General features: G+C 49.6%; 2 protein-coding genes across 15 annotated transcripts; one reads left to right on the plus strand and one right to left on the minus strand.

Annotated features, from left to right (window-relative positions):
* The first annotated feature begins 195 nt into the window (after positions 1-195).
* Positions 196-14,946, plus strand: RETSAT (retinol saturase). The gene is made up of 11 exons (XM_058683494.1): positions 196-591; positions 4,054-4,236; positions 4,578-4,819; positions 5,350-5,551; positions 6,021-6,218; positions 8,195-8,314; positions 12,265-12,403; positions 12,629-12,738; positions 12,819-12,985; positions 13,201-13,360; positions 13,615-14,946. Exons 1-11 carry the CDS (start codon positions 414-416, stop codon positions 13,746-13,748), a joined length of 1,833 nt encoding a protein of 610 aa, XP_058539477.1. The 5' UTR covers positions 196-413; the 3' UTR covers positions 13,749-14,946.
* Positions 14,947-18,535: 3,589 nt separating this feature from the next.
* TGOLN2 (trans-golgi network protein 2) lies at positions 18,536-23,780 on the minus strand. 14 transcript variants are annotated; one of them, XM_058683507.1, is made up of 6 exons: positions 23,637-23,767; positions 23,051-23,409; positions 22,883-22,924; positions 21,860-22,672; positions 20,618-20,701; positions 18,536-19,340 (listed from the first exon to the last, which is right to left on the minus strand). In XM_058683507.1, exons 1-6 carry the CDS (start codon positions 23,680-23,682, stop codon positions 19,335-19,337), a joined length of 1,350 nt encoding a protein of 449 aa, XP_058539490.1. In that variant the 5' UTR covers positions 23,683-23,767; the 3' UTR covers positions 18,536-19,334. The 14 variants fall into 14 exon arrangements, with proteins under 14 accessions (XP_058539490.1, XP_058539489.1, XP_058539487.1 ...); XM_058683506.1 differs by having other exon boundaries at positions 21,860-22,756; XM_058683504.1 differs by adding an exon at positions 22,715-22,756 and having other exon boundaries at positions 22,883-23,409.

The raw sequence follows: 23,780 nt of genomic DNA on the forward strand, positions 1-23,780 counted from the left end.
CTCTCTCGGGCCTGCAGCTCCCAGGCTTGTCTAGGTCCGGGACGACCATCTCCACTCCACGCGTCCTCCGCAGAGTTGGGGGCTCGCGGGCCGCGACCAAGGCTCCGGGGCCTTCCCCGTCTCCGTCAGCCCCCGGCCGCCCCGCGCGTGCGCACGGAGTCCCGGCTCAGCCTCCGGGCCCGGAGCGCCCCGCCTCCCGGCAGCCTGGGAAACTTGGCGCTGCAGGAGTACGAGCCGCCCGGAGGGCCAGTCCGCGCCGCACTCCTGGCTCCAGGCCGGAAAGGTTCTGGCTGATCAAAGGTCGATGTTGCCTCCGCCTCCTGGCCGGGAAGGATAAATACGAGCGGCGGAGGCGCAGCAGTACAGGCTGGGTGTCGTGGCTGCGGACCCCGTCCTTGGGCCCCGCCGGCGCTATGTGGCTTTCGTTGCTGCTGCTGCTGCTGCTGGTTGTGCCGCTGTTGGCGGTCCTCTGCAAAGGGCACCTGCGGCCGTTCGCAGGCAGCTCCCCGAACCCCTTCTCCGAGGACGTCAGGCGGCCCTCCGCGCCGCTGGTGACCGACAAAGAGGCCAGGAGAAAGGTTCTCAAGCAAGGTCAGCGAAAAGGGCTCCAAGGCTGTACTTGGGCGGCCTCTCAGGTTTGCGTTCCGATTCCAACACGGCGATCCGCTGCCCACCTGGGCCTCAGTTTCCCCATATGTAAAGTGCTGGGAGGGCTTCCTTGAAAGTGGAGGCGCCCCGCTTTCGTGTCTCCTATCGGTGACAGACTTTGCCCAAGCAGGCCCCCAGGCCATAGTGGCCCCACGGGCGGGGGTCCTGTCCTCCGCTTGCTGAGGTCATGGCGATGAAGTTTTGGGGGTGATGGTGGGGTGGTCCTGAGCCTGGGGCCAAAAAAAAATTCTTGGTGCCAAAAGGTGATTTTATTAAAGCACAGGGACAGGACCCATGGGCAGGAAGAGCTGCACTGAGGTTGTGACAGTTAACTCATTATATACCCTCAGGTTGGGAGGGGGTCAGGGATAGAGTAAGTCGCTAAGGTATTTTGGAAGCAAGGTTTCTAGGACCTTGAGGGGCGAGCTGTTGCTAGGGAAACACCAATTACCGTTTAACAGAACCTCAGTCATGAGAGGTTCTATTACATCTATACATAGATGTATATTGGGAGGCCATACGCTCGGAGTATGATTGCCAACATATATTTTGGGGTAGTTGAGATAAAGGAAGTAGACTTACAAGATGGGTCCTCAAGGTTGTGACAATGCTAAGCTCAGGTTCTCTTTTGCCCCTAGCAAAGTGCCATCATTGAAACAGCTAAGCTCCGACAGGGAGGTCACTCTACCAGTTTCAAGGACTCGTCAATGGGCTGTAGGCAGTAAGGGAATTTAATTTTTCATTTGCCTTAGTTTCCCACATCACCATGGCAAGCACTTAAACCCTTTTCCTTTGTTCTTGGGTAGCCAGGAGTGTCCAAGGATTATCACACAGATCCCACCTGGAGTTGGGTGTGTGTGTGTGGGGGTACTAGATTGTGTTTTGCCCCTCAGCCTGCCTCATGCTCCCTCACCAATGGCATAGCCAGGAACAGGTCCACGACCCGCAGGATAGACAAGAAGAGACCTTTCCCCCACTTGGTTATAAGACCTTAACTTTTCCCCTTACTCTCCCCCATGGTTCAAGGGCATGGAGGAGCTGCACATCTCTTCCAACCCATGTGGGAAATTGTATTTCGCCCATCAAGTGATTTGAGTGGCTATGCCTCGTCCCAGCTCTTATGGTTGGTTCTAAAACTTTGGGAGAGGCTCAACAGAGTGCCTCAGGCTGAGAGCTGCTCTTTGGTCAACCAGAGTATCTCCACTATCATCTTTAGAACATACTTTGGGGTTCCTCATAAGGTTTTTTTGTTTTTTTTTTTTTCAACGTTTTTTATTTATTTTTGGGACAGAGAGAGACAGAGCATGAACGGGGGAGGGGCAGAGAGAGAGGGAGACACAGAATCGGAAACAGGCTCCAGGCTCCGAGCCATCAGCCCAGAGCCTGACGCGGGGCTCGAACTCACGGACCGCGAGATCGTGACCTGGCTGAAGTCGGACGCTTAACCGACTGCGCCACCCAGGCGCCCCCCTCATAAGGTTTAAAGAAAGGGTTGTGCTGCTTTAAGAAAAAAAAGTTAGATCTCCTCTTTGATCTCCAAGGTCCCTCCCACTTGTAAATTTTAGAATTCTGTGTGACACATCTTGTGACACGGGCGGAGACAATACTGTTTTAAGTGGAAAGACTGTTAGTCTGAGCTTCTGAGATGAGGGTTTTAGCTTGGATTCTGTCATTAATTTACTGCATAGCCATTATTAGCAAATTACTCCACTTCTCTCCGGTTGGTCTAGAAGTGAGATGACTGGGGCACCTGGATGGCTCAGCTGGTTGAGCGTCTGACTTCAGCTCAGGTCATGATCTCACGGTCCATGAGTTCAAGCCCCACGTCGGGCTCTGTGCTGTCAGTTCAGAGCCTGGAGCCTGCTGCAGATTCTGTGTCTCCCTCTCTCTCTGCCCCTCTCCCACCCGCACTCTATCAAAAAATGAATAAACATTAAAAAAAATTAAAAAAAAAATAAAAATGAGATGACTGATGTAACTTTTTCCAGCCAGGTTGTGTGATCTATTAGTGGATCATGAACTGGATTTAGTAGGTTGTATTTCAAAATGTAGTAGAACAGAAAATATCAGAGTCATCATACATAGTTCTGTAATACTTCTATTTCAGTTATTGTGAAACTTCAACTCCCGTTATTTAGATTATATACTTATTTGTATTCTGAATTGTGATATAAAATGTGTTTTTCACTAGACGTTTTTCTTTTTTTAATGTTTATTTTTGAGAGAGAGAGAGACAGAGTGTGAGCAGGAGAGGGGCAGAGAGAGAGGGAGACACAGAATCCGAAGCAGGCTCCAGGCTCTGAGCTGTCAGCACAGAGCCCGACTCGGGGCTCGAACTCAGGGACTGCGAGATCATGACCTGAGCTGAAGTCGGACACTTAACCGACTGAGCTACCCAGGCGCCCTAGACGTTTTTCTAAAAATGTTTGAAAAGTTAAAAGTTTCCCAAGTTCTCTTGCAGCTTGGAAAAATTCCAAATCTCAGTTCTTCAAGAATGATCTTTAAAGAACAGATCATGTGTTGAAGTGCCCACGTGGCACCATGTGCTGTCCTTTTATCTTGCTTAGGTGCTGATCCCTTAGTTCTGCCTCCAGACTTCTCTGATATGAAAGGGTGGTGCAATGATTTCTCAGCTCTGTCCTGCTCAAGCCTCTGCTTCAGGATCTTGAAGAACCATCATAGGACCAGGCTGTTCCACTGGTGCCTACAGACCCTGTATTTTTCAAAGATAACCGACTTGTGAATGGACAATTCCAAGAGCCACAGTCTGCCCACAGCACTCTCCTGTGTCCCCCGTTTCCTTGTTTCTTTCTTCCCTAGCTCTCTATCTGCACTTAAGTTTCTCAGCCTGTATTATTATTGTCAGCTTTCTATTTCTGTTTGTGATTTGTTTGCTTTCTTTAAAGTAGGTAAAATCTGGGGCGCCTGGGTGGCGCAGTCGGTTAAGCGTCCGACTTCAATCAGGTCACGATCTCGCGGTCCGTGAGTTCGAGCCCCGCGTCGGGCTCTGGGCTGATGGCTCGGAGCCTGGAGCCTGTTTCCGATTCTGTGTCTCCCTCTCTCTCTGCCCCTCCCCCGTTCATGCTCTGTCTCTCTCTGTCCCAAAAATAAATTAAAAACGTTGAAAAAAAAAAATAATAAAGTAGGTAAAATCCCCAGGTACATACTGGTTTTAGTTAAATCGGCTCCAGTAAAACCAAATCACTGTCTTTAATCTGCCTGGCTGGTCCTGAGTATTTCCCAGGTGCAATGTTTGAGATATTTTAGTCGGTTGCTCCATGCCAAACTGCACTGGAGTTTTCTTGCATTGTATAAGCTAGCAGAGCCTTCCTTGGTTTCCGTGTCTTTGCTCTTTTGCTGCCCCTGCCTGAGAAGCTCACCCTCCAACTCTTCCCTCTGCTGCAGCTTTCTCAGTCAGCCGAGTGCCAAAGAAGCTGGATGCAGTGGTGATCGGCAGTGGCTTTGGGGGCCTGGCTGCAGCTGCGATTCTAGCCAAAGCTGGCAAGCGAGTTCTGGTACTGGAACAACATACCAAGGCAGGAGGCTGTTGTCATACTTTTGGAAAGAATGGCCTGGAATTTGACACAGGTAAGGCTTGTGTGGGAAGGGGTTGGGAACATGGCTGTATCTTTAGGAGGCTTGGAGCAGCCACTGTGGGATGACACTGGACGTTTCTGTTGTTCTGGAGGCCCCAGCTTCTCTCTGGGCACCACTTTCTTTGTCTGACAGCCATCACCGCAGGGAGCTGAACTGGGTGGAGATCTGGTGGTTTCTGCTGCAGCACCTCCCCACAGAAAGTTGTGGGTAGCGCTCTCCGGGCACGGACTCAGCCATGCAGGACTACCTCTTTCCTTTCGCTTCTTTTATCTACCGTTCCAGGGATCGGCTCCCTTATCCCTATGACACCTTGTTCTTCTGTCTCCCAACAGGAATCCATTATGTCGGGCACATGCAAGAGGGCAAGAGTAGCCGTCTTATCCTGGACCAGATCACTGAGGGGCAGCTGGAATGGGTCGCCTTGTCTTCTCCGTTTGACATCATGGTACTAGAAGGACCCAACGGCCGAAAAGAGTTCCCCATGTACAGTGGGAAGAAAGCTTACATTCAGGGCCTCAAGGAGAAGTTTCCCCAGGAGGAAGCTGCCATTGACAAATATATAAAGCTGGTTAAGGTAACATGGATGTGCTGAGGACCCCCCACCCCCACCCCCCGTTTATTCCTGACAAGGCTGACCTTCATTAGTGCAGTGACCGGTGGGCGAGGCAGAAAGGGAGGACCGGTCAAGTCTGCCCTGAACTTAGCCCTACCCTAGTTGGCCTCTGCCCAGCTGGGCCCTTTCTCTGGAGGCTGGACTTGACAGCAGCCACTCTCACTTTGGCCTCTGGCGGGAGGGGTTGGGGGGAGGACAGGAACCGTGTTCTCCTTTTGGACTAAGCTGGCTTCTGTGTGGTCAGATCACACCTGTTTTTACTTCATCTGAGACCAGATGGGATTTTTCGAAAGGAATTTGGGCAGGAAACCGAAATGCAGAAAAGGACTCATCTGAATGTAGAATGGGAAAAATTCACAGAGTACAGATTTTTAAAAATCCAAGTTCGGCCAGGGCTAAATGTTGCTGGGCCCCGGTGCTGGGCTGGTGCGCAGGCTATTGGAATGGTGATTCCGTTACAGTGGCTCCTCGCTGCTTATTTTTTTCCTCAGGCGGTGTCCCACGGAGTCGTCCTGGCCATCTTGTTGAAGACCCTCCCATTGCGCATAGCTCAGCTGCTCAGCAAGTGGGGGCCGCTCACCCATTTCTCTGCCTTTCTTCGTGCTTCCACCCAGAGCCTGGATGAGGTCCTGCGGCAGCTGCCGGCCTCCCCGGAGCTCCGGGCGGTGCTCAGCTACATCTTCCCCACTTACGGTGGGTACTGGCCTGGAGTCCTGGGCAGCTCCTGGAGGAGGAGGTGTTGCCCTCTTGGCTCTCAGTCTTTCTTCCTGAACCTGCCTGACTGACTGAAGTGGAGCAGGATAAACCCAAGGCCCTCTGGAGCTCTTGGGTGAGAAGTCTGTCCACCTACCTGCTGGACTCCCTGGCACACATTCCCTGTGCCATGCCCTGGATGCTTTTCCTTTTCAGCCAACCGTGTCCTCCCTCGTCTCAGCAGCATGTCACTCTGAGGGAGGACATTCCCACTGGCCCCCGGATCTGTAAGGTACCCTGTGTTTGGATGGCAATAGATAGGCCCTCTGGCTGCCCTTAGCCCTGGGGATCATTTGGATCCTGGGGTGGGCAGACCGAGGCTTGCGTGCTTTTTGACAGGAATCTGTCTTCCTCTTTAAATGCTGCTGCCGCCTGCTCTTGCCTCATCGCCCCTTCCTTCCTTCTGTAGGTGTGACCCCCAGGCACAGTGCCTTCTCCATGCACGCTCTGGTGACGAACCACTACATGGAAGGGGCCTTTTATCCCCGAGGGGGTACCAGTGAGATCGCTTTCCACACCATCCCTGTGATTCAGCGGGCCGGGGGCGCTGTCCTGACCAGCGCTACTGTGCAGAGTGTGTTGCTGGACTCCACTGGGAAAGCCTGTGGTGAGAGCTCCGCATCGTGCTTCATGGCTCCTGGGCTGGGGTGGGAGAGAAGTGGGGTGCAGAGAAACAAGCACAAGGTATAGAAAAACTGACCTCCTCACGGGGAGTTCAGGGCTAAAATTGCCCAGAGCAGGGGCTCAGGGAAAGCGATTAGAAAGGACGCAGGAAGGATAAAGGATTGCATGGTCCCCAAAGACCAGTATTTGATCATTTATTCCATAGGTAAAAATAGGGATCCAGTAATCCAAGATCCCCTTGAATGTAGGGGCTGTGCCTTTTTTTTTTTTTTTTAAGTTTATTTATTTTGAGAGAGAGAGAGAGAGACAGACAGACAGACAGAGCACACCAATAGGGGAGGGGCAGAGAGAGACGGAGAGGAAGAGAACCCAAGCAGGCCGTGCACCACCAGCACACAGCCTGACATGGAGCTCGAACCCACAAACTGTGAGATCATGACCTGAGCCAAAGTCAAGAGCCAGATGCTTAACTGACTGAGCCATCCGGGCACCCTGGGGGCTGTGTCTTTATGCCTGTAGATCTTACCACATAATAGAGGCTCCATACATGTTTGTTTAGTGATTGGTGGGATGAATAAATAACCTGGGCACTTGAAAGGGCATTGTGGAGGCCAGCGAGATGCTCTGTCCTCAACCTGTAAATGGCAGAGTGGAGCCTAGAATCTCGTTATCCTGGCTCGGGTCTTTACTGCCACCTGCCCAGAGCATCAGAATTCCACCGTGGATGAATTCTGTGAGGAGAGGGTGTGTGCAGGGAAGGACTCTGGTAAACAGAACAGGCCATCCATGATTAGGGGGTGCTTAAAGAAACATCAGGGAAGGAGACAGAGAGAGACCTGAAAGAAGAGGGCTGGTGTGACAGTGAATTCACCAGAGGAGTCTTTCAAGGAGGAGGTGTGTGGATGGCCCACTGCACAAAAAAATCAAGGGAGAAAAGGTCATCAGCGATCTCTGAGAATACATTTGTAGAAGAGACTAGGAAGTTGCTGGGTGAGACCGGAGAGGTGGTTGGTTGTGTGAGATTTTTCTCTGATGTCCACAAGCAAGTTCCTCTTCCAGCCAGAAGAGGTCCTTGAAGCAAGGTGGGTTTATCAGTTCAATTAAATTCAGTTCAGAATATTACTCGTATTTTTCAGGTGCTAGGTGATAAAAGATGGAGATAAAAAGATGAGATGGCTATAAAGAAAATCTGTAATTCAAGAAGTTTCTAATCATAGGGAAGATCATTGAGATGTAAAGTGTCATACAGAGGTACAGACTAAGGATGGAGGAAGGAGGGCAGAGGTGCTTGAGGCAGGTCATAAAGGGTGAGAAGAAGCTAGCCCAAGCTTTTGGGATGTTCCAGGCAGGGGGAACAGAATGTGCGAAGGCACGGATGCATGAAAGAGCTGACTATTTTTAGGTGTCTGGAAGTAGGTTGAACCCAAAGATGCTACTGTTTTTATAGGTCAAAGTGGTTGAATATCAGCTGTTTGATATGGTGCCACCTAATAGTTTAGTGCGTGTGGCCAGAGACAAGGCTGGAGACACAGAAGGGAGCAGATCTTGGAAGGCTGGTACAAGACTTTGGAGTTTATCTTACAGAGGTTGTGGTGTCATTGGAGGGTCTCAGAGTATTTTGGAAATAGAAGTCTGGCAGCAGTGAAGACGGGCCTGGGATTCCAGTGGAAGGGCTTCAGCCCATGAGCTTTGTCACGGTTAGTGTGGAGGTTTGGCTACAGAAAAGGGTGCCCACATGGCGTGGGGAGAGAGCCAGGGAAGGTAAGCGCACAAATGACTGTGGGGTTAGGCGGAGAATGCTTGAGGATGTTTCACTTGCTTTGCAGTTTTGCCTGGAGCCTGCCTGCCTGACCATAGCTGGGCTGGATGCCCAGGTCTAAGAAGATAAAGTGTAGGCTGGGAGAGATCTGTGTAAAGTCTGGAGTGCAAAGAACCTCAGCCAAGCTCTTGTGCCTGCAGGTGTCACTGTGAAGAAGGGTCAGGAGCTGGTGAACATCTATTGCCCCATCGTGATCTCCAACGCAGGACTCTTCAATACCTACAAGTACCTACTGCCAGAGAATGCCCGCTGTCTGCCAGGTAAAAGACTGGGCTACTTTGCTCTGCGAAGCTCCTAGCAGGGCCCCCTCTGGGGCTAGCCTGCCCAGCCAGGCTGGTGTTCTTGCTCCTCTTGACTGCCCTATGACCATCCTTAAGCAGAACAGGTGAGCACGAGCACACCATCTTTAGCATCTGTTCCCAGCAAGACCTCTGTGTTTAGGGGTTGGGAAGCAGCTTTCTTTGTATTGAATCACCCCCACAGACCCCTTGGTCCTTATCTCTCATTCCGTCCTTGGCCTGTTTACCCCTTATCCCCTATAACCTCACCCGCTTTGCCCTCTTCTCTTTCAAGTCTGTTGCCTGTTTTCAGCTTCCCCAGATCTTAGAGCTAATAGTTCATGATGGTGGGTAGCGTCCTAAAGGAACACTTCTTGGGTTTGTGGTATGAATCCTACTTTTTTCCCTGAATTCTTCACTTACTTTGAGTGGGAAAGCCTGGTCTGACATCAGTAAAGGAAGCTAAGGCCGGCATGGAGAAGAAAGTCTTGCTATAATTGTTGTGTGCTTTATTTGGGACCCAAGGTTCTTTTTTTTTTTTTTTTTTTTTTTTTTTTTTTTGCCTCTTTCAAGAACCAGCTACTTGCTGGGGCTGAAGCTGTGGGAGTACCCTTCTGGCTTTCTTCTGTCCCTTGAGCTCTGGGCTTGTGCTTGAAATCTGGGGCCCGGACAGAAATAACCCTCAATGCAGCCTTCTCTTCTGATAGGCTGTGTCCAAACATAATAAAAGCCTGGTTTTGGGGGGTGAGGGGCAGTAGGCATATCTGTGGGTGAGCCCTTTCTCGATAAGTCTGTGTGAGAGGCTTTACCTTTGTCGTGGCACATGATCCTCACTGCCACCTGGGAGACAGATGTCATCATCCTAATGTTTATGGGGCAGGAGGAGAAGTGAGACCCATACGGGTGAAGTGACTTCCCAAGGCCACCCGGGTGAAACCAGCAAAGCTGAGATGAGAACACTGGTGGTTCTGACTTGAAAGCCTGGGTCCTTGGCCCCGTCCGGACTGAGAAATGTGGAGCTTCACTCAGCTGGGCCTCAACTGGCGTCTGTTGCCAGAGAAGGCCTGTCCTCCCTCACGCTGCGTGGGGTGTGGCAGACTGGCCGGTGGCAGGGCAGCTGGCAGACTTTGCGTTTGGTACTTCCTGCCTCCCTGCCTCCCAGGACCCCTGAACCCTGGCTCTGATGGGTCCCAGTGCCCCTCCCCCTGCTTGCCTCCTCCCCAGGGCGCCTTGTCAGGAGTTACAAGTTTAGCTTGCCCTCCCTTAGCTTGTTACAGTGTTTACTGCTTTTATGTATCTAATCTAATGGCACAAGCCCCACCTGGCTGAAAAACCATTTGCCCCCTTAGGAGGAGCAGTTGGATGTTGCCTCAGATGAATCCCCGTTTGAGAGCGTTTCAGGCAGTGGCAGCCAAGGTGCTTAACTCAGGAGACCCCCAGGTGCTGGGACTCCTTTGTTTCCACCTGCTTTGGGGGTGGGGGTTCTCATGGGTCTATCTACCTCTCAGAGTTGAGAACCAGATGTCTGGTGGCCTTTGGGGCAGGCAGTGCTGGCTGGAGTCGTGTGGAGGTGGGGTGGTCAGGCAGAGGGAGCCTCTGTGAATAGGAGCACTTTTCTTAAGTCCACTGCTGGGCCTTCAGGAAGTTCCTGGGGATGGTTTGGAGAGGAAGTTGTTTGAGTGGGGAAGACTCGTCGGACAGTATCAGTAAGGGAAGCTGAGGCTGGCATGGAGAAAAAAGCCTGGATATAATTGTGTGCCTTATTTGGGACCCAAGGTTCTATTTTTCTGCCAGGTATGTGGTTCCTGGATCCCATGCTTCTAGTTGGGAGAAAAAGGGAAAGGAAGGGCTAGGTGGGGTAGTTACTGTTCTTAAGGGCCTCTGGAGACCTAGATGGTTTCACTCCTGGGCCCCCTGTTTTCTCCATGATCACCCCCATCCCACCTGGAGAGGGGGAGCCGGCAGTGAGATTAGCCCCAGATGCTGGAACCTGGGTGAGAAGGTGCTCCTACGGCCCCAGGGCAGCCCGCCATCCCTCCCTGTGGCGGTGGAAACCCACATTTCCCTTCTGTCCTGATTGCACCCCCATGGCCTAGTGGTCTGTCATTCTCTTACTTGTGGTCCTACTGGAATTGCTATCCCGCCTCCTTTCACTCTCAAAAGCCTGTTTTGGATGATAAATCCTATGGTCACCCTACACATAGCACTCAGCTCTTTGTAGCCTCTATTAGGAAAGCCAACTGCTTTCAGGAAAGCCTCTTTTCCAGGAGACAGGCATCATATCTGATTCCTTGTAGTGTCCCCAAAGCCTAGCAAAGGATTCAGCACATTTTAGGTCCTCAACAAGTACTTGTTTAACAAATTAAGCACAGTAGCCAGTGGCCCAGTTACCCCTCAGGCAGGTGCTGGTCCTGGGAATGGGAACTTTGTGGGAGCCATTTCCAGAAGGCTGGTCTGGGGTCATTTGTTGAGAGGTGGGGGAGCCCAGCTGCTTAGCTCCAGGGGACATCAGATGGCTCTCACAGAGGCTCTTGCCTGCTTTCACAGTGCTCTTCCCTCCTCCCCTACCTGAACCTAAAATGCCAGCTGGCAGGAACGGTGTTGGCATTTGTTCATCTGCGTTGCTTACCATTTTGAAGTCTTGTTCAGCCTGTTCAGCACATTAGGAATTATGTATATTTGCTCATTAGATGGCTTGTATTTTTTTTAATGCTTTTTTTATTTTGAAATCTTCATTTTATTGTTGTTAATGGTGAATCTGGTTGTTCCTTTATAGTTACTATTTGAACACCTATTTCAGGAGGGGTGGTATTTTTAAAAATTGTTTTTAACATTTATTTTATTTTTCAGAGACAGAGGGAGACAGAGTGTGAGCAGGGGAGGGGCAGAGAGAAGGAGACACAGAATCCAAAGCAGGCTCCAGGCTTGAGCTGTCAGCACAGAGCCTGACGTGGGGCTTGAACCCACGAACTGTGAGATCATGACCTGAGCCGAAGTCAGACACTCAACTGAGCTAGCCAGGCGCCCCTACATTTTCTTTTTTTTTAATGCTTATTTTAAGGGAGGGAGAGAGAGAGAGAGAGAGAGAGCGAGCACACACGCAGGAGAGGGGCAGAGAGAGAGGGAGACACAGAATCCAAAGCAGGCTCCAGGCTCTGAGCTGTCAGCACAGTGCCCGACACGGGGCTCGAACTCACAAACCAGATCATGACCTGAGCCGAAGTCAGATGCTTAACCAGCTGAGTCACCCAGGTGCCCCTAGATGGCTTATATTCAATGTAATATGGAAATCAAGGCTTATAACAAACTACTGTTCGTATGTATGGTCTGTATAGTGTGGAGCCCAGTAATCTGCTCATAACTTAAAGCCAATAGGGAAGATTGCAGGCACTGAGCCAGCTTAGAGAAGCTGGGCCTCCTGGGCCTTCAAGGGGGCTTAGAGCAGAAGTTGGGGGTGGGCAGAGGAGTGGGAGCCCGGGGGTGTGTTCTTACCAGGCAGAAGACAGAGAAGAGCAGGCCCCTGTCAACACTGTTATTTTAGTGTTAAAATAAGAGTTGTGAAGATGGGGGCGCCTGGGTGGCTCAGTCAGTTGAGCGGCCGACTTCGGCTCAGGTCATGATCTCACAGTCCGTGGGTTCGAGCCCCGCGTCGGGCTCTGTGCTGACAGCTCAGAGCCTGGAGCCTGCTTCAGATTCTGTGTCTCCCTCTCTCTGACCCTCCCCTGTTCATGCTCTGTCTCTCTCTGTCTCAAAAATAAATAAATGTTAAAAAAAAAAAAAAAAAAAAAAAAAAAAAAGAGTTGTGAAGATGGCCAGGTGCTAGGCTGGTCACCGAGGGTGAGGCTGCGGATAAAGCAAGCAAGTTCTTCCGGGGCAGGGAGCGGCTCCCCCTGCCGGCTGTGTTCACACGGCCCTCACCTCCACTTCGGCAGGTGTGAGGCAGCAGCTGGAGACGGTGCGGCCTGGCTTGAGCGCCTTCTGTGTTTTCATCGGCCTACGAGGCACCAAGGAGGACCTGGGGCTGCAGGCCACCAACTACTTTGTGTATTTTGACACAGACTTCGACAAGGCGTAAGGCATGTGTGTGCATGTGGGGGGGGGGGGGGGGCGTGTGTCAGCTGGGGCCCACAGCCCACGGGGCTCTTGCCTCCTCCCCTGATGCTGGAGAATCCGCAGCAGTTACGGAGTGGGCCTCAGCTTCATCCCTGTGGGGGGTCCCGGGGGCTGGCCTGTCCTTGGGGCAGTGGCAGTGAGGAGCCAAGGCCTGGCATCGGCAGCCACAGCCCTCGCCCTCAGGATGGAGCACTACGTCTCGATGCCCAGGGAAAAGGCTGCAGAGCACTTGCCCATCCTCTTCATTGCCTCCTCCTCAGCCAAGGATCCCACTTGGGAGGACCGGTTCCCAGGTGGGCCTTTCGGTCGGGGGCGGCACGGGGGCCAGAGCAGGGAAGGGGCCTGGCATTAGTAACCCCAGCTGTGTCCCCAGACCGGTCCACGATGATCGTACTGGTGCCCACCTGCTATGAGTGGTTTGAAGAGTGGCAGGAGGAGGCAGAGGGAAAGCGGAACAGCGACTATGAGACACTCAAAAACTCCTTTGTTGAAGCCTCTCTGTCGGTTGTGATGAGGCTGTTCCCACAGCTGGAGGGGAAGGTAGGCGGGCAGACCATGTGGTAGTGACAACAAACCTCTCGGTGCCATTTCTGCTCTTTCTTTTGGGGAGGGAAATAAAGCCCTGAAATAACTAAGCTCCAGGGAAGGGCAGGGAACCCATGCAGGCATACAGTCCAGTTGAGGAGGACAGAAAAAGGAGGAAACGAGGATCTCACAAGGCCCCACTCCCACTCTGCTGCCTTTTGTCTCCTCAGGTGGAGAGTGTGGTTGGAGGGTCCCCGCTGACCTACCAGTTCTATCTGGCTGCTCCCTGGGGTGCCTGCTATGGGGCCAGCCATGACCTGGACCGCCTACATCCTCATGTGATGACCTCCATGAGGGCCCAAAGCCCCATTCCCAACCTCTACTTGACAGGTACACTGCCCCATTTCTCTAGGGCCTGCAACCCCGGGCCTCCCGGTCACCCAAAGTGCTCTGTTCTGTCTGCAGATCCTACTGTCCCCTGCAGCCTTCCACATGGGGATGGACTACCCCAGCAGGCTATGGACCCTGGTCCTGATGTAAAGCCATCCGTGGGTGGCTAGCTTGGAGGGATGAACAGGAGAGCCTTTGCTCCCTGTCCCCCCGCTTGGGGAAGATGCTCATGGGCCTGTGCTCTTGTCTCCTAGGCCAGGATGTCTTCACCTGTGGGTTGGTGGGGGCCTTGCAAGGGGCCCTACTGTGCAGCAGCACCATCCTGAAGCGGAACTTGTACCTAGACCTTAAGAATCTCAACTCAAGGATCCAGGCTCAGAAGAATTAGTCCAGAGTGGAGTCTGAGGAATTTGGCTGGTGCTATGGCACAGCCCTGGACTTAGCCATAATGTCTTCCTGTACTCGTTCTTTCCTCACATAAGGCACTCTAATCTGTTTTTGATTTCTGAAGAGGTCTGACACACAGGTCACAGTTCTTCAATCACAGTTCCCAAGTTGCACCTCTTCCAGCTGGGCAGGTGATTGCTCAGAGCTAACACTGCTATCCCTGGTAAAAGGCCCGGGGTGGCCCAGTGACTTGGGCAGCCTGTTTGGTCAAGCAGTGCTTTGCACACTGCGCTCCCATCGCCTCCCAACCCAGAAGAGTCCAACTGAGTATTCTTTTGGTCAGGTGGACAGAACCCTCCATAGTCTTGGTCAGCTGAAGCAGATTGGGCCAGATGTCCTGAGGCTTCTCTTCCTTCATTCTCCTTGCTGCACCGAAGGAGTTCCATACTGCTGTTGGAAAAGGGTGCCTAGAGAGGTTTTTGTCAAAACCTGGGCATGGTTTTGGTTGTAGTTCCGTGGGTTCAGAGGCCCCCAGAGAGCCCGTTTTTGTTGGTTCCAGTGGGTCTTTCAGAGGGTGGGGAAACACCTAGGGTAGTCTCAATGTGGTTGTGGGAGTTGGGGGTAAAGACGTTAGCGAAGTATATATTGAAATATCCAATTCACATGCAGCCAGGCCCTAGGTGTGTCTTCCTTATTTTCACGGTAACATTGGGTCTCCACTGGGTCAGCACCAAGATACCCTCATGGAGCTCAGTACCTGAGCCTCAAAAGTTTATCTTCCAAAAATCCACAGCAAAGGGTGATGTTAGCAGTTACGACACTGGACTGGAAAGATGAGTTCATGGGGGTTGAAGCAGACTGAAAGAACGTCCCAGGCCAAGGTTACAGCAGATGACAACCACAGAGGTAACTGATTGTAAGACAAATAACCCAGCCGCCTCCTAGACCTAGAACATGGGCTGCCTGGCAGGGAGGAGTGGGGCTGGAAATCAGTCAGGATCAGAATGTGGAAAGCTACGTAACGAGCGTACAAAGGTCAGGGATGGTGTTCCCATTTATTGGTACATGGGGGGGGACTGGATGGAAAGGTGAAAAAAGGATGAAGTTTTTTTTTTTTTAATGACCTTTCACTTGTATTAGGCCTTATTTCTATCAATTTGATTGCCATTTTAATAAATTTAATGTTTTTATAGCTTTAATATTTGAAATTTATTTTGGTTTCTGTGTAGTGATACAAAACTACATTGAAACGGCATTCAGAGAAGCTCAGGAAAACATTACATACTGAAAAATACTTATCATTAGACCAAATAAGCTTTAAAAAAATAAAATTAAGTAATCATATAGTTAATTTTAAAAAAGCTGAAAATATAAAACATTGCAAAAACAGTGGCACTCTACTAATCCGGTAAACAAAACAGGGAGACAACTTCAACAATCATTTATTTAACATGAGAAACTTCTGAATTAAAGGAATGTCTAAGTGTGAGGAGGCTGCTTTTGTTGGCAGCTTGTAGCTTCACAGCTCAGACCCAACACTATTACGGAGGAGTTTCTCAACTGGGACATTTAGGAAATTCACAGGTGTCTTGAGGAACTAGGTGAGTTGAGATTCAGTCTTTCTCTGGATGAATAGTTAAATGGAACCTGGAAATCTCTTCCCAGGATTCTTCCTTAAGCAAGGCAATGTCAAAGGCAACCTTCTCAGCAAGACTTTTCAGAAAACAGCTGGAAGAACACCAGGATCTGGTGTCTGGTGTACAAGATACTCTCTTCCCCGTTCAAGTGATTCAGAACATGTGCGAAGTGTGCTAGCTTTCATCACACATACATAACAGCATTATGTATCAAGTTACCTTGTAAAAACAAGAAGCAGGCTTCCTTTTTTGATTTAGATGACGTGAAGTAGAGAAAAAAATGAGAATCACCATCAGGGGAATTCTAGAGGTTTATAATTCTATCACCAAACGTTTCATTAAAAGCCATTATGGGAAAAGAAACGTCAGCATACATATAGCTCATTGTCAGGTCTTTCTGAGTTGTTGTAGCCTTTCTAGATAGACTGGCCTTCGTTCCCCCAGAGTCCAGAAGAGCATCTTTAAATAATTCTACTCAGTAATCTGTAGCAAGAAACGAAACCCTTCTACTGACATCCATGACTGAAACACAGATTCCTCCTACTAGAAATCAATTTTCAACCAAAGGCTGGGGCAGGAAAGACCTAGCTGTCTAGATAGCGGTGCTTCTCGTGGCTCCAGGGACTTCCCTGCCCACCCCTACCCTTCCCCGCCCCCCCCCCCCCCCCCACCTTGAGAGATGCCTCAAGCCAGCTCACCCTCATCCACACCACCTCTAGAAAAACATGCTATCAATAGTTTATCTTCAAAAGGACAACTACTGAGAAAAGTTTTCCGCTGGTGCGAGAGAGTTCCTTCAGTGTAATTTCTACAGTGAAGCTTAAATTCTATTGTACTCTTTTAGCACAAGAAACGATACTTCTCGGATGCTCAAAAAATGGAACTATGCGGACTCCACAGAATCCTTATGCATCCACTTGGTGCCAACCCTCTTGGTTCCTGAAACCAATCTTTCTTTCTGCTCACCCTCCTTACAAGCAAAGTCTATCAGTAAGGGACAGCAACCAGTAGCCAGGAAGAGCTGTATGAGACATCAGGTAAGTCACATTCAGACGTCCTGAACAAGGAAAATGTCTCTGCAAGAAGACACTGAACTCCTGAAGTACCTAGGGGATGTCACTACACTAGGCAGCTATGCAGGTGGTGCCAAGGGCACTCCTGCAAGTAGCTTCGTTTTGGGGAGGAGAGACCAGATACAGACATCAGATAAGTCTGCTCTTTTTTGCTGGAGTTACAAAATTTGTGATTGGCATTATTAAGAGTTATTTGAATAGAATGGAAAGAGCCAACAATCACATGGTGGAGGAGTTAAGAAGGTGCATGGAAAAACCCGAGCTGGGGCCTGAAGAAACATCTGGGGAGGCAAGTGAAAGAAGAGAAAGGAGTGTGCCCTGACTGAAGAACAACCACGGGAGCCAGGGAATGGAGGGCACAGCAACAACAAAAAGGCACAGAGGCCTAGATGGGCCTGACAAGAGCCTGGGCAGGATGCAGAGAAAACCTGGCAAGAAAGTGCCCATCTGCAGAGTCCTGAACACTACAGTCTATAAAGCTAGATTCTCTAAGCCATGAGAGGTAGACAGAAGCTTTAGATCAGGGCAAGGATTTTGGAAAGATCAATCTGTGCATGAGAGAAGATGGACAGGAGGACCAGTTAGGATGGCTCTTGGGCGGGTTGGGAATTCAGGAGAGAAGTGAAATGGTGGGGGTGCAACAGGAAAGCAAGGAAAACGGAAGGAAAGATTATACTGGAGACTTTTTGTTGTTGTTGTTGTTGTTGTTGTTGTTGTTGTTGTTAATGGATAGGTCTGTTGTAACAGATAAAAATGGTAAAAGACCACATAGTTTGGAGCTGAGACAAATAAAATGGGCAGCTGAGATGGGCAGCTTAATGGGTATTAGAGAGAACTTCAGTTTTTAGTGCCAACAGAGCAAACTAACAGCGCACAACAGGATTTGGTTCTTTGGGAACCAGGCCAAGGATAAATACTTGGGAGTCACTCACTCAGAGGATGAGGGATGGATGAATTTCTGGGAAGATGAAGGAAGAGAGAAACCAGCCTTTGAGGGCTCTCTTCCCCCACCAGCACAGGGTAAAGCAAAGTTCTTAGAAACCAGGACAGTCAGTCAGAGAAACCAGAAGGGGGGAATATCAATTTGGATGGTCAATAATGTTCAGTTCTATCCAGAACAAGACTAAGCTTTGAGAATAAGCCATTACCTTTGGCAATCTGAACCTCAGGAAAAACACTACTAGTAGGAAGACAGGGACCGACATGAGTGTACAAAGGTTACGAAGGGAAGGAGTAACAAACAGGATGGATGGGAACGGGAAATCTGGGCATGCATAAAGGTAGAAGGAAAGGTGCTAGTGTAGACAGAGAAACAGAAAACAGAGGGGAGAAGGAAAGGTAGGCAAAGGGGAACTGTGGTTTTATAGAATGCTAGGAGAGCCGGACAGAAAATTCCTCAGAGGAAAGTGTTATAAGACTGATGCATAGGAAGAGGGCATGATGCCGAGAGCATTCATTTATTCCTTGTCTCCATAAATCTCAACTCAAAGCCATGCTGTTTTAAGTGAGGTGCAAGGTAATGTGCCAACAGGATGGTCCTTTCTGCAGAATGACTTCAGCAGCACAGAATTCATCCCACCCCTCACTTCCCACATTCTTTGTATTTCCCTGAAATCAGCTATTCTAATTCCATTTTTTCTCTGCAGAACAACTCTCTCTAGGCTCTCTATAATAGGTAGCACATAGAACGGACTTAAGTAAAACTTCAAACCACAGCATGATCCAAAACACTACCCTCAGTTACCCCAGGGGAACTCTCTGAATTTCTTAAGTTTTAACAACCTCTGACATGGAATGGAAGGAGAGTTTTTACTAATTACCCTTGACATCCTATATCAGATAGAGAACCATTAACTAGATTAAGGTAAAAGAGACAGTACAGTTAGTTTCTGACTACAAGTCTAATTTGTCTATTTTAGGCAACAAATGTCAAACAGAGTTTATGGGAAACCTTTCATAAAACCCTAGGAAAATAATGCAGATCAAAACCAAACCCTCCTGCACATTTTCTGCTGCAAAGTATGAGCTCACCCTATTTTAAAAAGTTCCTGTTACAATTATGAGTATAGCCAAACACAGTATTTTCAATAATCATAACTATATTTTTAAAAATCTGTGATGGGAACCGTGGCTTTACAGCTTTACTTCCAGAATCCCCAAGTTCAGTTTTATGCTCAGTACAACCAAATGGAAGTTGACACACTTTGTCTTAAGTAATACGAAAATATCAGGAAAATGTGAAGAACTTACACTAGACAGGTTGGACTGCAGGCAATAAAGCACTTTTTAAAAGCTGTTTTGGTTTGCTGCTGAAGCCTTTGAAGAGAATTACGTATTCAAAGTAGCCCTTTGCCCATCAGCATTCACCTTCTACATCTTTTGTAGGGCACATCCCTCCAGATGAGGCCTTGGTATAGAAGCACCTCAACCTGCAGGTGAGTTTTCTCCTAGGTTGACTTTTCAACCTAGTTTTCTCCTAGGTCTGCAAAGATAACTTGTGGTGGGTGCAATGCTGTTTTCAAGGGGCAACTACGAAAGGGCCAAGGCCCAAGGGAAGGCAGTCAGCAGCAGCAGCAGCCTGCCTGGGGCTGAGGTCTCCCTTTGGTCATAGCTGGCTTCCCACATGCTCCCTCTACTCACACTCAGAGGAGGAAAGGATGGAAGACACCAGCATAGGTGATGGGGACACAGGAGTACAAGGTCACCAAAGTGCAGGTGCAAAAAGCTAAGCAATACCCCCCGCCTCTGCCAGGCCAGATTTGCCACCAAAACCCTAGACGAGGGGGTGTCTCTTAGGTCACAGTACTTTTTTTTCTTCATTTCTCTTGATTTAAAAACAAGTCAGCAGGGAGGACAAAGTTCTCAAGAACAGAGAAATCAAATCTGAAACGAGAGCAACACAATTCATTTGTGACATTAATCTCCTTCCAGGGGAATACACCTCACTGCTATGAATCTAGGGGAATACAAGATCCTACAGGAGTTGCAGTTCAGGGAAAAAATTCAGAATTAAGATAAGCCGCCGCTCCAACATACAAAGAGCAATCGGTAAAATAAAAGCACATAAAATTATTTTTAAAGTCAGTTTGAAATCAAACATATACTAGAAAGATACATACTTGGTGAGAGGAATATGGAAATCCTGGTCTCTGCTTTGTAGTATTTCTGTGTTGTTTTGAATTGTTTACATGTGCCTTTTAATTAGGAAAGGGAAATGAATCCTTAAAGTCAATTATCCGGAAAAGTACTAGGCCAAGGCTAAATTGTGAAGTTGACCTACTGGGCTAGTTAGCAAAGGTGTTTGGAGCTGAGTGGCTTATTCTGTTGCTGGTATGGGCTATACATGTGAACTGTGTTACCTGTAGGGAGTCTTAGGAAAACTTAGTCAAGCCACCAAGTACTATTTACCAATGTCCTGACTGTCCTTACATAGAAGTGGAAAGGAGGGGTGTGTGCTGGCAAGGCAGTGGAAATACCCTGTTCCCACTCAGGCTGCTTTTGGGGAGAATCCTGCTCAGCTCCTACTCTGTGGGGTGGAAGGAATGCTTTGCTTTCTGGCAGGTGTGAGTTGGCTGCACTTAGGAAATCGAGTCCACAGTTTAGTAGGGCTGATCTCTAGAGTTGGAGGCCTAGATGTTTCTGGACTCACTGGTATTCGGGGAGTGTAGTCAAATGCTCTGCTACCTAAAGCATGGCTCCACAGCATGTGATGTCACCTGGGAACTTCCTAGAAACGTAGAAGCAGAGATTCCACCCATATGTAATCAGTCAGACTTTTCATCACAATTCCCAGGGTGATTCATGTGCCTACTAAAATTTGTGAAGTGTTGGTTCGGTGCAAAAAGCACAGGATGGGTGCCTAGGGGGTTGCCATCAGGTCTTGATTTTGACACAAATTTGTAGTGGGAACTTCGGTGCGGGGGCGGGGAGGAGGAATCAGGTTTCTGGGCCTGAATTTCCTCTTCTGTCAAGGGAGGGAGCTGACTTACAGCATGTGGAGGTCTCTTCTAGCTCTCACACTGCAGACACGTACATACGGACATCTCTACTTTGTGGTCCGCAAAGGGTGGGGCAATGGCCATCGTGTCAAATGTAAGTGCTCTGCTGGGCCTATCTGAGACTGCCTATCCCTCCCACAGACCTGGGGCTTCTTTCCTTACCTTCTGGTCCAAACGCTGGTAATCACTGGCCTTTGGCCGTCGAGTAACTTTAGATCTTTTTCCTTCTAGCACAAAAGCAATAATCTGGGGAAAGGAAAATGAAATTAACAAGTGACTCTACAATGACATATCTCAGTCTCTGAAATCAGAGGTAATCACCTGGTAGTACATTTGTTAAGGACCCTGACAGTGAAAGAGTAGTACACCCACAGAGACCTTTTTAAGTTATGACAATTTTAAGGAGGACAGGGCCTCCAGTCACCTCAGAATCTTTTATACTACTAAGTATGAAGTAACAGATGGGAAGAAGACTGTTCTGGGCTTTGGCTTGTGGGAGTCTATATGATTTACTCAAGAGTACAAAGATCTGCCAACTCCTCCCCAGAAAGCTCTAGGATAAGACACTCCTTTTTTACTCACAAGCAATAATTATTTCTTATCTGCAAATGTACTTTTTCACCCCACACTTGCTCCACTTTAACCTTACCACTTTCACATCTACGGTTACTTTCTGGATGTAGAATAAGGAACACCTTTTTGTTAAACGTCTTCCCTCATTCCTTACAGTCATAGGCATATTGACAAATTGAACGCTCCAATTTTAGCCAGGCTGTAGAAACTACTAAATTCTGAGGACTCAATACGAAATGCAATCATTTTGTCATCAGAGTGGTTGCTAAGCAACAGATATTACTCTACACCAAACACTGCTACAGTAGTAAAAGATGAGTGTCTCCATGCAATTTCTGGCCATTCTTCTAGTCAGAAACTCAACTGACTGTAGAAGACAGTCCCTGGGCTCTCTGCTGTTGATGTCAAAGACTATGTAACCACTCTTTCTGCCATTGCAGACGGAAGGTAAAAGCTTGGGAAAGGAAACTAGAAATCATTCACCATCTTCAGAGTAATGTATTTACGAACTGTCAGGTACTCAGGTTCTCTAAGGCTGTAAAGGACCTAAGTTTAAGATTATGGGAGGAGACCCCAATTCAGGTCAGATCACAATAATGTCCTTACTTAGCACCTAATACAGCAGCAGAGGGCACTCAAAGGTATCTGACATGAAAACAAATCATTTATAAAATGAGAGTAGAGAGCCGTAGCAGAATCCGAGGATAAACTGAAGTTTGTCTTAAAATCCCCAGTGCTCATAGGCAGATGAGTGATAGATACCGGCCCACACACCAAACTTTCAGGGTGGAGGAAATCCCATTCCTCTTCTTAAGGCAACTCTTGACTTACCTTCCGCTTGTTGTGATAGGCAATATAGAGGACAGCAACAAGTATGGCTGCAGTCACCAGATATGCAAAGAAGTGGCTGCTCTCTGCACTGGCACTTCCAAGACTGTCTTTATAAAGGTCATCATTCTCCCTACCCATGGAATCCAAAAGTGTTCTTTCACGGTTCTCACTGGAGGCAAGGCCGGGCATCTCTCTCTCTTCTTGGGGCGGTGAACCTTCAGGCTCTGTATCGCCTTCCTCAGCCTTCTTGGGCTCTGTATCTTCTGTAAGCTCTGAAGACTTACCTTCTCTCTCCTGCTGTGGAGAAGTGGGGTCAGAGTCCAGTAATACTGTCTCCCCAGATTCACCTCTAGAAGCATGCAGAGAGGTATCTTTGTTAGCTGGTATGTTTAAGTCAGGATTGGTGGGTTCCTTGTTATCAGAGGAGGGGTTGGAGACCAGCTTGTTGGAGTTCAAGGACTGCTGCTGCAGCTTCTCCTTGCTAGGGTCATCTCCCGTGGTCTGGGGCTGGGGCTTCTGCTTGCTGGAGCCCTGTCCTGTGGACTGCGGTTGGGGCTTTACCTCACTAGGGCTGTCTCCCACGGACTGTGGCTGAGACTCCACCTTGCTAGAGCCATCTTCTGTGGACTGTGGCTGGGTATTCACCTTGCTAGAGCCATCTTGCGTGGACTGTGACTGGGTATTCACCTTGCGAGAGCCGTCTCCTGAGGACTGTGGCTGGGTATTCACCTTGCCAGAGCTGTCTCCTGTGGACTGTGGCTGGGGATCAACCTTGCTAGAGCCGTCTCCCGTGGACTGCGGCTGGGTATTCACCTTGCTAGAGCCCTCTCCTGAGGACTGTGGCTGGGGATCAACCTTGCTAGAGCCGTCTCCCGTGGACTGCGGCTGGGTATTCACCTTGCGAGAGCTGTCTCCTGTGGACTGTGGCTGGGTATTCACCTTGCTAGAGCCGTCTCCTGAGGACTGTGGCTGGGTATTCACCTTGCTAGAGCCCTCTCCTGAGGACTGTGGCTGGGGATCAACCTTGCTAGAGCCGTCTCCCGTGGACTGCGGCTGGGTATTCACCTTGCGAGAGCTGTCTCCTGTGGACTGTGGCTGGGTATTCACTTTGCTAGAACCATCCCCTGCGGACTGTGGCTGGGTATTCAGCTTGCTAGAGCCATCTCCCGTGGACTGTGGCTGAGTATTCACCTTGCTAGAGCCATCTCCCGTGGACTGTGGCTGGGGATCCACCTTGCTAGAGCCGTCTCCTGTGGACTGTGGCTGGGGATTCACCTTGCTAGAGCCGTCTCCCGTGGACTGTGGCTGGGGATCCACCTTGCTAGAGCCGTCTCCTGTGGACTGTGGCTGGGGATTCACCTTGCTAGAGCCGTCTCCCGAGGACTGCACTTGAGACTTCTCCTTGTTAGAGTTATCTCCCGTGGACTGTAGCTGGGGCTTCTCCTTGTTAGAGTCATCTTCTGTGGACTGCACCTGGGACTTCCCCTTGCTAGAGCCGTCTCCCGTGGCCTGAGGCTGCGACTGGCTAGAGTTTTCTAGCGGTAGGTCTACTGAAACAGAGAAACCAGTTGGCCCTGAAGAGAGGGAGGCCAAGAGAAGGGAGCCCTCAAAGCTAGATGAAACCGAGGCAACTGGCAAACGGGGGAGGTGGGTGATGGCAAGCGGAGGGGTGACTACGGCAGGGAAGTAGCGAGCTCAGAGAGCGACCCGGGGCGGTGAGGATGGTGGGCCTAGGGGTGAGAGTGGGATTATTTGGGGTGGGAGTGGGGGGTCTTACCCGCCACTACGACGCTCAGCAGGATCAACGCAACCAGGAACCGCATCTTGCAATAACTGTGCTTCCGCCCTCTACTGCTCTCGCGAGACCCGCGCGTGCGCGCTCTTAGTGCTCCTGGCTCCGCCCCTTCCTGCGTGCGTCTTC

The sequence above is a fragment of the Neofelis nebulosa genome, chromosome 9, assembly GCF_028018385.1.
Source record: "Neofelis nebulosa isolate mNeoNeb1 chromosome 9, mNeoNeb1.pri, whole genome shotgun sequence".
Taxonomy (NCBI): Eukaryota; Metazoa; Chordata; class Mammalia; order Carnivora; family Felidae; genus Neofelis; species Neofelis nebulosa.